The 15,107-nt window shown below is 45.6% G+C and overlaps 1 protein-coding gene and 1 long non-coding RNA gene across 4 annotated transcripts in view; both read right to left on the reverse strand.

Moving 5' to 3' along the window:
• Positions 1-15,107, reverse strand: part of GALNT17 (polypeptide N-acetylgalactosaminyltransferase 17) — a 210,236-nt gene that overhangs the window by 110,955 nt on the left and 84,174 nt on the right. For 2 of the 3 annotated variants that reach the window (XM_048068094.2, XM_066979434.1), the window contains 3 exons: positions 12,025-12,042; positions 11,757-11,931; positions 9,462-9,659 (listed from right to left, as the gene is read on the reverse strand). In XM_048068094.2, the coding sequence (XP_047924051.1) occupies positions 9,462-9,659; positions 11,757-11,931; positions 12,025-12,042 (391 nt within the window). The remainder of the gene's footprint in view (positions 1-9,461; positions 9,660-11,756; positions 11,932-12,024; positions 12,043-15,107) is intronic. The other variant, XM_013189317.3, reaches the window with a different exon arrangement.
• LOC136786590 (uncharacterized) lies at positions 643-9,450 on the reverse strand. Its single transcript, XR_010825655.1, has 2 exons — positions 1,583-9,450; positions 643-826 (listed from the first exon to the last, which is right to left on the reverse strand). It is a non-coding gene; the product is annotated as an uncharacterized lncRNA (long non-coding RNA).

Consider the following 15,107-nt stretch of genomic DNA (forward strand, 5'->3'; position numbering starts at 1 on the left):
TTGAAGACAGGGCTGAAGAATGGTGGGGACAGGCTGCAGGGCCACTACTCCAGGACAGACAAGCCCAGAGCAAAGCCCTGCCTCCAGCCGTCCCTACGGGCACCCCATTTCTTTGCTTCAACACAGCAGGTTTGAACTAGTTTCCAAAAAAAAAAAAAAAAAAAAAGGAGGTGAGCTCACCCAGGCATTAATCAGAGCAAAGCGAGCGCTTGTCAGATCAAGCTAAGAACACCTCCAGCCTGACTGCTCATTAGCAAGTACCCACTCGTCTTCTAAGGATCACAGCAGCTACAAGACAATTGGGATCTGAGAAAGGTGTTCATTAGACACCAAGGTGCCCGGCTTAGAAAAAACAGGCTTCCTCAGCCATCATATCATGGGAGAGGCTCGGCCACAGAGCTAATCAGAGCAAAACCCTGCTCCCAGCCTCCCATATCCCTCAAGGAGCATTTTGCTCTCCCTAGATCATCTTGGGACTGGAAGCAAAGCAGGTTTCCAACTTGGGGACCCCAAAACTCTTAATGAGCAGTGAGGACTTCCACCACCACATCCTCCCTCCATTTGGGATTGAAATACATGAACTGAAGCAGGGACTGCTCCCCATGCTGGGGGAAGCACGGGCAGTGACAACCCAGAGCCTCACCAGATCCTTTAGGATCAGCTCAGCTGATGCTCTTCCAGAAAGCTTCTGCAGACACTGCTCTTCTACAGCTGCTGCTGTGCTGAAGGGCTCTACAACCCAGCAGTGCTTCTGCAGGCAGCCAGGCAGCAGGCTGTCACTACTTGCAGTAATTTAGAGGTGTTGATGAAAGCTGCACTCTGGAGCCTCAAAAGAAAAAAAAAAAAAAAGGCAACTAAAACATGTTTGAAAGTGATTTTATCTCCATACGAATGCAAAAATTTTCAGCAATGACATTGTCTGCCAGTCCTCAGCCTGTTCTTTGAAGGAGCCCAACGTACATAACACACAACTCCATCAAGCACCACAGCCCTCTGACTGGCTGCAGAAGGCAGCAAAGATCAACTTTTCAGTTCTTCCCTGAAGACCAGGGTGAGTGCACCTCTGTGTCTGGGAATGGGAGACCACCACCCCGCAGTCCCTTGCCTCCACAAAACAAACAGCCTCTTCTCAAAGGCTGAAATACTCTTCATGATTCCAACCTCCAGTGCTTGGTTTGAAGTTTGCATTTCTCTGATGTGTCGCTGTCTGTGAAAAGCGACAGGGACGTGGGGGCTGTGTTCTGGAGACAAGCTGTCTCCTTCAAAGCGTGGTGTTCCTCCATCCACAGGACGTGTGCACACAGCCCACCGTGAAGAACAGCAATGCTTACTAAAAACTAAACCTGTACCTAACTAACAGCGCTCTCAAAGCTACTGCTTGATCTGGGCTTGAATCGATTGTAAAACAAATACTCCCAGGAAAAGTCTTCAGAGTAAGCAGCAGGAGAGAGCTGGCGGCTGGGACATCCATCACGCACGCTGGGCTGCCTGTGGAGTCACTCCTCTGCTGCCACCAAATCACCCCCTAACTACAGACACACTGTCACCTCATCCACTCCCTTGCTCTCTAGGTAACTTTTACCTTATCAGACGTCCTTCCACATCACCGCGATCCTCAGGTCCCCACAACGTTCGTCGGCCTCTCACCCACGCCACAACCGAGGCAGCGGGCAAGGGGCTGCTGCGCTGCGCGGGGAGGTTTGTGCCCTTGGTCCTGCCCCACTGCAAAGTCAAACAGCACCACGGCCTGAACAGCAATGCTAGCTCTGACCTCTCCAAGAAGCTAAAATAAATCAAATTGAAATGCCAGAATTATTAAAAAAATAAATAAATAAACCAGAAAACCCCATACAGGCAGGCTCAGCAGCGACCTGAACAAGTGACAGCAGCAACACCACCAGGAATTACCAAAGCCGCCCTTCCCTGGCATTTTCCTCTTGCAAGTTTCCACAGCTGTGTTTGTGCTCTGGAAAGTGGGAAGGAAGAGCGGCTACAGCTGTCCCAGCTCACCAGCCAGCATGGAAATCAGGCACTTGCAAACACCACAGATGGCCAGACCGAGCACACCGAGATGAGGCTGCAGCCCTCTGTGCCGTGCCTGCTAACACGGGCCTAGTGAACAACCCCCAGGATATGTTCTGGCCGTTAAACGTGCAATGCCCAGCCTGCTGCCTGCACCCGTGTGTACATGGTTTGCAAGCACTGGGAAGGAGACGAAACCTCGAGGTTTCATTTGGGCTCCCCAGCAGAGCCCACCAGCAGGGTGGGGCTCTGGGAGGCAGAATTTCGAAAAGCCTCCAGAGCTCCCAAGCGGAGGCAGCTGGGAGCTCGCCGGCATCAAACACTCCTTGCTCCCACCGATGGGTATGATAATAGGGATCTATTTTTCCTTTAATTTAAACTATGCCTATTTATGTGCCACTGACTGAAGAGGACAGAGAATTAAAGTGCACATGAAAGAAAATCATAGCCCTCAGCACTCGCTCTCAAACACTCTTTTAAGTTTGTTTGATGAAGGGCTGCTGTGTTTTGTCACTGAGCGCGATTGCCTAGATTATCACTTCTTTGTTTGGAATACCCACCTCAGAAGTCATTAAATACTTGCTTCTTAATGAGAAAAGATTGGTTTTAGACAATAAATCACTTAAATGCCATCTGCTAAAGAAAAAAAGAAATTCAAAGAGCCAAATTCCCCCAACTCCTTTTTGCATATTTTCCCCTCGGTTTCAGGTTTAGAGAGAAAAGACGTTTGTATAATCCATCAACAGCAGCTTTCTCCTAGGGGAAGTGTGAACAGACCACAGAAAAGGCTCCACTTGGCTTTGACTTGCAAAACCACTTCATGGACTACTTTGAAACAATTCAGCCAGCGGGATATGAGCACTGTATATTGGTGTTGCCCCAGATTGTTTTGTTTTTATTCATAAGATTATTTCGGTGAAAGCAGGCTGACTGAAGCTTAATTTTACTAGCAATTGTTAAATAATTCAATACCCATCTTTTCTGTCTCTTTAATGCCTCTGAAAAATCAAAACCCTTCACAAATTAAAGGCCAAATCCTGTTTACTCTTTCCTTTTCTAAAGCAACTTTGACATCAATAAAGGCTGTTTTTTGTGACTAGGGCTCAGATTAGAAGTTCTGTCAGTGCAAGTATTTATTTATTTTTAAATCAGAAGCATGCTTTTTCTTTTTTCCTCCTTTTAATCAAAACACTTCTCTTATGTAAAGCCTTAAAAACACAAAGGCAAATTCTTCCAGCGTGGCTAGCCACCTTTCCTCATGGAAATGACTTATATTAGCATTTTATATCAATAAATGACGACTCCCTTCAGGAGGGAGGATTTGCTCTCCCACCCTCTGCTTACCTCTGCAAAGGACAATCCTGGAGGCTAATTGTCCCTGACCCAGTTATAAAGGCACTTTAGGAAAATTCTCCGTTGACTTTGGTGCCCAAAGAAGGTCTTGAAGCTTTACCTGCAAGACGCCTTCAGTTTAGCAGAGTGGTGGTTTCAGTGAAAACAAGCCCCCACTTAAACCTGCACCAAGCTGGCCTGAAGGCTTGGGACTAGAGAGAGGGCTCTCCTCCACCCCAGGACAAACCCAGCCCCCTCCAGAGCAGCAACCAGCACCCAAACCCCATTACCTAAAAGTGCACAAAAAAACCCACCTCTGGATGGTCACTTGGCCAAACCGGCCAAGCATGAGCCTACTCAGGTCCATGCATCAAGACGGTGTCACAACACGCTGCTGTCTACAGTGACAACGTTAGCCACGATGCTCAGATGCTGCAGAAACATTGATCCTTTCCTCCAGAAGCTTTTCTCTAATTTATAGAAAATTCGCATAGCTTGTGGGGTCCGCTCCCAAACCCTGGTGTTAGGTGGGAACCTCGCCATCCCTGCCAGTGGGGTTTGGATCAAGCCCAGCTCCTGGCTGCGGCCAACAGTTGCAATCAAGGACAGTTTTTCAAAAATCATAAATGTTCTGAAATTAGATGTGGCACTAACAAACGTGTACAGCTGGTCATCACATGGGCTACCGTTAACCATCTACATATGCTTAAACCTCGGGTGCAGGAGCTTTAAAGTCTTTCAAGCAGTGACATAAATCTGTTCATCCTGTAAAACCTGACACTATTACAAATTATTAGACACCCTTCTTTTATGCTTTGTACTAAATTATGTAATGGTAAAAATGACCAGACAGAGAATTCATCATAAAAAGGCATGACATAAAAAGGCAATCTGAGCTTCGAACCATCCAAAGCTCATGGCAGGTTTCTCACACCACAGGGAATCTCTGAAGACTGAGAGCTTAAAATTAGCACTCTGGTGAAAGTCACTTTGTGCAGTGAGTTGGGGTTCACTTCTCCCCAATACATTTAAAGACAAAATCAGGAAAGTCAATTAGACTTTTTTTTTTCCCCTCTGTGGCTTCAAATCGTCACCAAAAACCTCATAACTAAAGGCAAGCCCACACTGATAAAACTAAAAAGGTTTCTGTAAAACTACTTTTGAAGCTGATAAAACGCTTGATGGTTGTAATTTAATCCAGAGATGGATGACAAAGTTTATTGAGATCAGGATTCTGACCTAAACCTTCTCTCTCCCAGAATATAGGTCCAAGCAAGACTGCCCCAAATTAAATACTGATGAAAAAAATCCCTTTATGTCTTCTGGTAGGCTGTTTACAAGTTGTCAGAGGGCTCTGTTCTGACCTGAGCCAGTCAGGAGTGGCCTTAATTTTAAGAGTGATATACCTGGAAGCACGAGTCTCCAGCAAGCACACCAAAGACAGCCAGGGTTTGATTTATTCAGATGTTTACATAAGGTGCCTGTACCAGCTCTTCCCAGAGGCACTCACAAACCCTTACCTGTGGCAGTACATCCACACTGATCTCAGACTGCTCTAAGGTCTGCTCCAACGTTCACTGAGGCCGTGGGGACTTTTGCTATAAAGGTGGCAGCAGGATGTCGGCCCCCCGGACAAGCAACTGCAGCAAGTAGAGGGCTTGGAGGGGAATCAGACTTCAAAGATCAGAAAGCATTTGTGGTCATCACAGAGCTTTGTTTTCTTTGATCTGCTTATGAAAAGGAGCTTTAGAGACAGAGACGGGTCACCAGAACCATTATTTTATCTTTGTGTTTGATTTAAACTTTATATAAAGCCATTAGAGAGCTCCGTAAGTGTTCTGCAGCTGTTGTGACATTCACACACATCCAATCCCTCTAAGCAAACACCTGCACTCAAGCATCTTCTCAGACATACCAGGTGAGGTTTCCAAACGCAAGTTAGCATTATCACCCCATGTCTGGCTCTTATGGAAATCAGCTTTCCCTTTGACTTCCAAAGTAGCTACACCAGAGGAGTGAGAACATTTTACACCTGTCTTTACACAGAAATGGGAACATTCCTGCAGTTCGGAGATGCTAGTTAAAGTCAGGAAGCACTAATTTTTAAAAACATGCAGCGCTTGTACAAACAGCTTCCTAGGGAGCTTGAGATTTTTCAAAAACAAAACCCCCAAGAAATAATCCTTGAAACTCTGCCCAGCCTTCACAACATCACCTGCACGTAACAGTCTGCAACAACTCGGACTTGCTGGAAGCCTTCTAACAAGGCTGCCATGCCGAGTACTTGAAAGTTGGTGAAAATACAGCAGTTTAAGCAAGCCTGTCTAGAGCTACCTACAGAGGTTTTGATGCGCTGCTGTAACATGCTGTCCCTGCAAAGGTGCAGCCACACTGCAGGAATGCCATCCCGAACATGAAGGCTCACTTGCATCATTCTGTACGACGGGAGAAGTTATTCCTGAGAACTGCTTTATTGCTGTGGATATTTCAAGGTTTGAGCACATCCCGTGTGTACAAAAGCTTCAGGCTGTAACAGCTGCCTGGAAAAAGTCTCAATGGCTAAATTAAAGAGGAAAGAACACACCAATCAATTAAAATAAAGAAAACACCACATTTTTGTGCTTGTGAAAGCCATTGGGGGATGATGGCTGCTGGAAGCAGTTAAGGAAATACCTAGCTGTTTCTGAAAAAATATATATAAGTATATATAAAATAATAGTAATAACACCACCACCACAAATCCCTATGGTCTTACTACAAATGAAACATGACAAGAGTGGGAGACCTCAATGTTATTTGCAGCCTGTGACCGAAGGGGCAGTTTATAGGGAACACCACAAGCATTTTGGTGAGCAGTAGAATTAGGCACCTTCTCTCCACTCATGTGACATTCAATAACCTAAATCCCCTTCTGTTTTTTCCATCTCAAACTCAGCATCATGTACACAACCAGGATGAGAGCTCTCTTTCATAAGTATGTTGCAAGAGCAAATCCATTAGCAGTTGAGGCTGAGATAACAGGTAATTGGGTGGGTTAACTCAAATTATTTTCATCTTTAGGAAAAAGAAACAAACACCACCAGCTTTTCTGTTCTTTTACAATCCATAACTCTCAAAACCAATTTCCTCCTCACAGTGATCTTAATACTAATTACATGAGCTTTTGTCTTCCAGCACCACTAAAGATTAAGTACCACATAAAACAGCTGCAGCCAAGCCCCATCCCAAGTCCAATTTAACTTTCTAGCTGGCTCCCAGCTGGCCCCCACACACCACCTGCCTGCAGAGATGCCTCTGTCACCTCTGAAGCCATCCAGGACCCTTCCTGCAGCTTCAACGCAGTTAAGGGGGCTTGCTAACTACTACAGCTATTGGTCAACGCTTTTGCCTCTCAGACTGAGCAGATCCACCAGACAAGTGCACAAAATACAAAGCCAGGAAACATATTATATTCTAAATAATCTACCGGTGGGACCACCAGGGTCACAGCACTCTCGACGGACCCACCAGCCAAGCACCAAGATTCAAGTCTCTTCTCTCTGGAGGCTTATGTGCTCTACTGCCAGTAGAAAAGCATGATGCCCCCAATTTCCATGTTCAGGTAAGTGTCCTCATCCTCAAGTCTGCTTAATATGCACTATCTGCTTACTTGGCTTCTTGAAGAGACAAAGATGCAAGAGTGCATTTAATTGTTTTCCTGAATCAGACCCCTGGAGCCATCGATATGTCACATTCGTAATTATAAATCATGAGTCTTACAACTGGAGCGTAATCAGCAGATCTAGCCATAAATCTTCCAGATATCAGCAATTTCTCCAAAGCTGCTTTTTGACAAAACCTGATGCAGCATGAACTAAATGAGTCAAGCAGAAGAAATCGCTGGTGCTGGAGTTCACAGCCCAGCACTGCTGCAGCAGCAAACAGGCTCCATACCCTGAGAAGTCCCCAGAAAATCACGATCTGCCAGGTGGGAAATGAATCTGTCCTGGAGACCGTAAGAAGGCAGATCCCACCCTGGGAATAACCTGCTGCCAGATCAGGTCAACGTGCAATTTCACAGCATTCCCAAAGACCTGTTTTGGGCAGGACACAGAAAGCATCAGCTTCCTTCTGTTCTTCCTTGATACACAGGTTTTCTGGACCCTCAGTAAACATTTATTGAGGACAATAATAACAAAGGACTGGATAAATCTTGGCTACATCTAGTGCAAAGAACTTCCAGATACGTAAGCACGCATGTATTCCTTTATACATACAAATTAACAACATTTGAACTAGAAAATTCAAATATCTTCACCAGAGCTCATGCTGATGCAGAAAAGGATCTATATGACGACTGTTTAAAACGTCAGTTACTGTGTGCCTCTTCCACGAGGACTGATTTAGACATGACACATTACGCTGGGCAGAATTTTATCTTCTGGGCAGAAAGTAGTCAGAGGAGGTCCGTAAGCCTGGCAAGGAAAGTCTAGCTGTGAAATGCATGCACAACAGAGTGCTAAGATCGAAGGTGTCTTTGTGTATTAGAATTTTAAATGTTAATGGAAAAAATAGTCCAGAAGATGTATTACAGAATCCAGGTATTATAGCAGTCCTAGTCATTCAAAAAGACTTTCTTGTGGGAAAATTATTGGACAGAGCAGCAACCTGGAGCCAGTTTGGGACCAGGCCATATTTTAGATGAGTTTCATGCCATCAGCACTCTGCCTGGATAATTATATCTTGTGAATTATCCATGAGAGAAAATTGCCTCCAAACGTGTTCCCACAGCTGTCTGTCTCCAGTCTCCACTGCTGAATATTTGGTAGGGGCTGTCACACCGGCGCTCACGGGCACACTGGAGCCCCTGTCTCAGGCAGGGGAATTGCTCTTGAGGCTGCCATAAAACTCGTGCACCACAGATATGAAACAAGCAAAGAAAACCAAGACACATACGCACACACACATCCCCCAAAAAGGAAAAAACTGCCTTTTTCCACTCCCACTCTTATCCTAAAAGGTCACTCTAAAACTAATGTACCTTTGTATATGGTAATTTAAGAATTTCCTCTAATCCCACGCATAATTACATGGAGTACTGCACTGGTATCCCTTTCATACACGTACTGTCATGAAGTGCATAGTGTTCATAGCATTATATGACAAAAAAATAACTGTAGTCATTTATTTCTGGTCTGTATGTGGTTACACAACATAATGCAAAGAGACAGTATTTTTCCATTAGCTTTTTGTTGTGGACACTACCCATTTATCTTTCTCATAATCCTTTCCCCAGTGCATGTTAACAACGTTATTTTAGTAAATTGTTTAATTATTTAACATCACCATGAGGCTACTGGGTCTGGTACAGAAGCTGTTTCCCGGAGCAGGGCACAGAGGCATTGCCCATCTGCCCTGGCTGCCTTTAACTCCTGTGCCCCAATTTCCACACACCACAGCCCAAGGCAGCAGTGTCCACGTTACATTTCCCATATTTAGGGGCTGTCAAGAGGAAATAACTGAATTCTGCAGGCAGCACGACCCCAGCCTCCCGCCCACACTGAGCTATTCTCTCCCCTCCTGCTTTTATGCTTTGCCCAAACGGACTTGTCCCATACCTAAAGCCTGAAGGGGCTGGGGCAACATTTCAAAGCTGCTGACCATACAGGCCTCTCAGCATTAGAACAAGCTAAGATCAATTTTTATGAAGTTTACCCTGAAAGAAAATGCGCTTTTTATTCAAGAAAACCCAGTGCCATATTTCATGAATTCACACTTAGTTCATTATACAGGAATAATCACCTCATTCCTTATGATTTGCAAAAATGTAATGCTATAATTGAAGTAAAGTGACTGTTGAATGCAGTTAAACATAAGACCATATAGATCTACACAGCTCCTATACCCCCCTGTGTTTCTGCACATCATTACCAAACAACACCCTTTCCCAAAGCACCCCAGCAAAACCCCTCCCAGCTTGTGTTACAGCCCAACAGGCAGCCTCTCTGAGCTGCCTCCCGTTACCATTCGATATCCAGCCTCTCTAAGCTGGCTCTCTTATCTTTCCACATTTTGCCCCGTCACACCTCACTGACAGAACCAGAGTGGTCCCCGGCTCTGTGACGTACCTGATGGGCAGCGAGGGGTCCCCAGCGTCCCACCAGTCCTTGGGGGGGCTGATGTACATGCACCACAGCTCCCAGCTGTACCCGTGGGCAGAGTTCTCGTAGCGCTGCACCTCGAAGTTGTCCTGCTTGATGTTGTCGATGGAGGGAAGAATGACCCTTCTTCGATTCTCCTGAATTCGCGAGAGTACTGGCTCAGCCCTGGGTGGTAAAAAGAAGCAAAGTGCAGGAAGAGACCATTAATTTCTCCCCAGTTTGCAAACACTGTTGCTTTTCTACAGCTTGTACACTTAAATGAGGATAAGGAAACGCCTCTTGTCACTGTTCAGTAAATAAAAGGGAATTTCATGGACCCCTCTCTGCTGTCATTCACAAGTGGCATCACGCCTTCAAAGAGACGTAGCAAAACCCACCCAGTGGGGGCCGGTGACCAACACGAGGCTCCTCGCAGCGCCAGCGAGCAATCCTGGACTGTAATGCACAGCCCCTGTCCTACTGATCCGCTCGCCTCTGCTTCTATCAGCACAGAAATTGCGCTCGGAGACAACACATTTACACCGCCAGGATTAAAAAGTTATTCCTGAAAGGCTTGCCAAGCTTTGTCAGCCACGAGGGAGATGCAGTGAGAGGTTTCAGCACTTGCGTTTGATGGGATTTCCTGCCTGGACGCATCCCTTGCGTGGGGCTGCAATCGGAGTACACGGATGCAGCCCTGCATGTTCTGGGAGTTTTAGCACTCTCCTACACAGCTGACTACTTCTATGAAAATTCATGGACAAGCTGAGGCTATCAGCGCAAGGAAAAAAATGATTTTCACAAACTAAGGCGTTAAGCTGTTGAAATGAATTAAACCTCTAAAACTACAACTTATCTCTTCCTGCAGAGCCAGTACACCATGTTTTCTCTGGTATGCTGGTTTAAAAAAAGCATTACTAAAGAGTAATTCCACATTCAGAACTTTTTAATTTTCAAAATTTCTGTATTTTTAAACTGAGCTTTCCTGATACCTCTACTAAAGTAGCAAAGAAATCAGCCAAACCATTAGCTAAGGGCCAGACTTGCAGTATGGACTGACGCAACAGCCAGGAAAGGCTCTGAAAAAGTGCTCGATGACCACCTGGAGACATTTCCATAGAAGAAATATGGACCATCAAAAGAGACAGGTGGGGAGAAGGCTCAAGAGGAAGGCTCTATAGCTACAAAATTCAGTTTGGGGACATGCAAATGTGCCCAGAGCAGAATATGCTCAGCCTCACCTCTGCAGCCCAAGAACCAGCGACAGAGCAGGTTTGGTCTGCCAACACAAGGAACAACTTCCACTCTTGGTGTCTCCAGCAATAGCAGCTGGTATAAAATATCAGAGAGCCATGCTCGTGCCGCAGAAACGCTCCCTCTCTATCTCTAGAAAAGCTGTTTCAAGACCTCAGTAAATTGTAGCTTCCTCTGTATACCAATAAAATTGGGTGTGAAGACTTAAGTGACCTTGAGAGGAATGTTTAGCTGGGAATACAGATATCAACGTAAGAAACAACTCCTAAATACACTCTTCACATGCACTGTTGTTATGAAAAATCCAGTAACTGCAAAGAACTCTTTGTTGCTGTTAAAGCCTTTTTCTAGTGGATGTCGCTCTCTGTTCAAATTAGACATAAGTTAGTAGCTTCTACCTCCAGTTTTCTAAACTTGGAGCATTTATTTTTTATACTTTGTTAGAGAGAAAAACCACTCTCAGTTTCCTCTCACGATCTACATTCACAGAAGCTTAAACCACTTGAACTCAAATGTTTTGAATCTCTCCAAAAAAAAGTCCATATGAAATACCTTTCGCTGCTTCCGCGCCTCTGCACTTATTCTTTGCTGCAGAAAAAACAAATCAATCTAAAACATCAGCCTTCCCCAGTGGGATCCAGCTGCAAAGGGCAAGAATGCGGGAAATGCTTTCTCTTTCAATCCCTTGCTGTCTGCTTTTTTCCCCCCCCCCTTTTTTTTTTTTTAATCTTAAAGCACTTTGGGCTAAGAGAACAGGAAATCAACCTGAAAAACAAACTAGAGTGGATGGAGAGGGGGGGTGTCCATCAAAGGAGGGAATAGAGAATGATTAGAGAAAACAAGAGCAAGAAAAGATATTCCTTATGTCATCTCAGCGTATCTCATCAGTGGCCATTCGGTACAGAAAGACAAGATTAATAAGCCACGGGTTTTCACACACATCCTTACAAAAAGGACGGACCACCCAACATGGCAGTGGACACCCCGTGCACACACACTGTAACCGGGACCCTCAGGTTGAACACCTACCAGCCAGCAGTGAACTCCACGTGGGCATCAAAAAATCCAGTGACCTGGCCTGTGGCAGCCTTCCAGCCCTCAATGCGTGCGCGGATAAGGCCTTCCCTCTTCTGGTTGCGCACCACCTTCACCAGCCCCGGGTATCGTTTGTTGACATACTCCTCCAGCGGCGCCTTCAGTTCCTCTAGAGGAGAAGTACCAGAGAGCCCGTTGTAAAGGCACAACAGTTTTTACCTGAAACCAAGCGGCTGTACTGATGGACACCAGCGTGACTTACTGGAACCAGACACCACCCCTGGAAGAGACATAATTATTGGTAACTAAGATTCAGTCAACGCTGCTTTGCAAGAGACCACTTTCACAGACCTGACTTTGGACTGACCATGATAGGATTAGAGAGGTTTTGGCTTTATATAAAAGAGCCTCATAACCATGTATCTTCTGTTCATTGGGAACTGCAGATCATGTAATTATGCCGTCTACGCCTGTACATGAGCTGTGGCTGAGAACAACGTGGATCTCTCGGTCTGCAGTTATGACCAGCACCGAACTTCCCTGTACTTATAAGTTGTCAACTCAGCACAAACAACACTCTGGGTTTTTGAAGGTGAAAGTATATGAAGGGTTGTAATAAGTGGAAAATACCAGTATATTTTCTCAACAATTTGGAAAAAGCCTCCAAAATTTCAAACGCCCCATTTGAGAATCTTTGAGATTCTCAGACTAAGACCTAGTTTCGGTTCATAACACTGAAAACCATCCCATGTAGGGGCACAATGTGTTCACCTGCCACGTGCATCCTTCCACCTTTCGAAACACTCTGCCCAACACTAAAAACAAAGAAATTCCAATTTCCAACAAACGTGCCCTGCTACACATGTACCACAGCCTGGTGGGAATCGCCACCAGCCTCCCGTTACAGAACCCGCACTCTGTGCCTGTTTTTTTCTAGTGCTCTGCCTTGGTCCTTTTACCTCCTGGCGTATCAGTTCATACCCCTCACACATACTCCCTTTTCCAGGAAGAAAGAGGGGAAAAAAAAAAAAAAAAGATCACCAGATCACCACTAACATAATCCACAGGTTACAGCAACAAAGCAGTTCCTACGTGAAGAAAACAGCAGTGGAGAGCAGAAAAGTGAACAGTAAGTCCCATCTGTTGGGCTCAGCTCGAGATCACATCAAAGGATACGGGATCCTCTCTTCCCTTTCCCTCCACGTCTTCTTCCAAGTACATAAAATGTGCTTTCTTCAAACCGCCTTTTTGGGATTGTTCCCCTCACATACCAATTTCCCCAAAGTCTCATTTCTCTTTTATGCTGAAATGGGAATAAAAAGAATAAAGCAAATGAGCCCCTTCCTCAACTCAATGCATCTGCATCACATACATACATAACTCAGCAACTTCCATTTCATGCTGAGCTACTCGGAGAAAAACCAATGTTTTATGGAGACAACTACTCTTCTGAATGGTTTTAAGGAGACAGGGACATTGGCATATGAAACCCCACAAGCCCAGTACCAGCCTTTCATGTGTTTTGTCATTAATACTGCAGACCATAGCATTATACCAGATTGAACAATTAAAACACATTTTAAAAAATTGGAGTTTTAAGTTTCCCCTGTTGATGGGAAACAGGAAAAACATTCATGAGCAGCTTGAAGGAGAGTGTAGCTCTAGCGAGCCAGGAAGAACTGTAACTTTACCTCTTGAGTGTGGTGACAGGTGGAGCCTGAGAGGTGCCTACCCCATCGTGCTGTATAACGGGCAGAAACTCCCAGGGGAGCCACAGCTGCATCCTCCTCCTGCCTGAAAGGGTGCTGGGTGCCAACAGGTAAGGAGCACACAGGCCAGCACAGCAGAGCTGTGCATGTGTCAAACATCACAAGGCTGGACCCCCGTGACCAGGAAGGGATGCTGAAGATGTTTGGGACTGAGCATCATTTTAACCTTGCACCTCCATCAGCAGAGGCCAGAGTTGCCCTCCCCTGCCCACAACAAGTATCCCTAAGGGACTGCTTCCCAAGTGGAGAAATGCTTGGAGACAAAAGCATTAACCAGACATGGGAAACGTGGCTCCTCTTTGTGCCATAGGCCTCCTGCACAACCTGGCACAGATTTCTGGGCTGGTTCCCCTGCTTCCCTCCCAGTCTGCCTCAGCACTTGCCTTCTTGGGCAAGAATTAGCTTTTCTCACGTGCCTGTGTAAGCCCTCACAACAGGATGGCTGCACACCTGTGTTGGCCTCAGGCAGCCTCTCACACTTGTGAGCGGCTCTGCAGGAGGAGGGCATGGTGCTCAGCAGGCAATGAGCATGTGGCACACCTGCCTCGGTATGAGGAGGTACCTCCCCAGCACCCAGCCAGCAGGGTGGGCTTTAGATGTTGTTTCTCAGCACGTGCAGAAGTTGAGATGTGAAAAAAACAGTATCAGGGATCAAAAGTGAAATCCCAGTCTCTGGGAATGCTCTGCAAAATTCCCATTTGAGTATCAAGTCATCCCTGCAGGACTGACATGGCCGTGCTGAAAAGCATCAACAGCAACACTGCTGAAAATGAGAATGTCCACAAGATAGTGCACCAATGACAATTTTAGCATGATACCCAGCTCAGAAACACCACTGCTTCATCCCTCCTAATTAAAAGTGTCTAAGCAGCCCATGAACCCATGAGATAACTGTATGGGTGGATCTACAGCGGCTACAACTGGCAATTTGATCCCAGCTGAGCACTGCAATGGAATTTGGATACCCCTTTCTCTTATATCTTATGGCTTCCCATGCATCCTTCGCGGATGCCTACCTGGGCCATCCTTCACAGCACACCCACATCATTCCTGCATCTCAGTCGTTACAGACGCAATCAATACTTGTACATGGAGGCATTTGTGAACATTTGGTCTTTGCCATTGCGCAAGCCACTTAGAGGGAAGATCTGCAGAAAGAAACCATACAGAAAATGCCAGCAGGTTCAATTTCAATCCTCCCTTTTGTTCTCCATCTGTCTGTATTGATCTTCACTGAAGGGCGAGTCCAAGAAAGTAGAATCCAATAGACCTGTTGCTCTATTAAAAAACTGAGCTGTCAGCTATAATGACTTATGTTACGTATTGCAAAGTATTTTGTCACCTACATGAGCTTTCTGGGAAATAGGCCTGCCAAAGAAATTGAACCACCTGATGCCACTAGAAGTAACTATGCCATGGACATCAGCCCTGAAACAACTGAAGGAACATCCACTGCTCCATGTGTAATGCTGCTAATCCTGCCCCAGTTAAAGCCCCCAGAACCAACAGTGGGAACTACCCAGTGGCACAGAAAGAAAGGAGCAAAGACCAATGGCACCAGAGGAGCCAAAGGAAC

The sequence above is a fragment of the Anser cygnoides genome, chromosome 18, assembly GCF_040182565.1.
Source record: "Anser cygnoides isolate HZ-2024a breed goose chromosome 18, Taihu_goose_T2T_genome, whole genome shotgun sequence".
In the NCBI taxonomy this organism is placed as follows: Eukaryota; Metazoa; Chordata; class Aves; order Anseriformes; family Anatidae; genus Anser; species Anser cygnoides.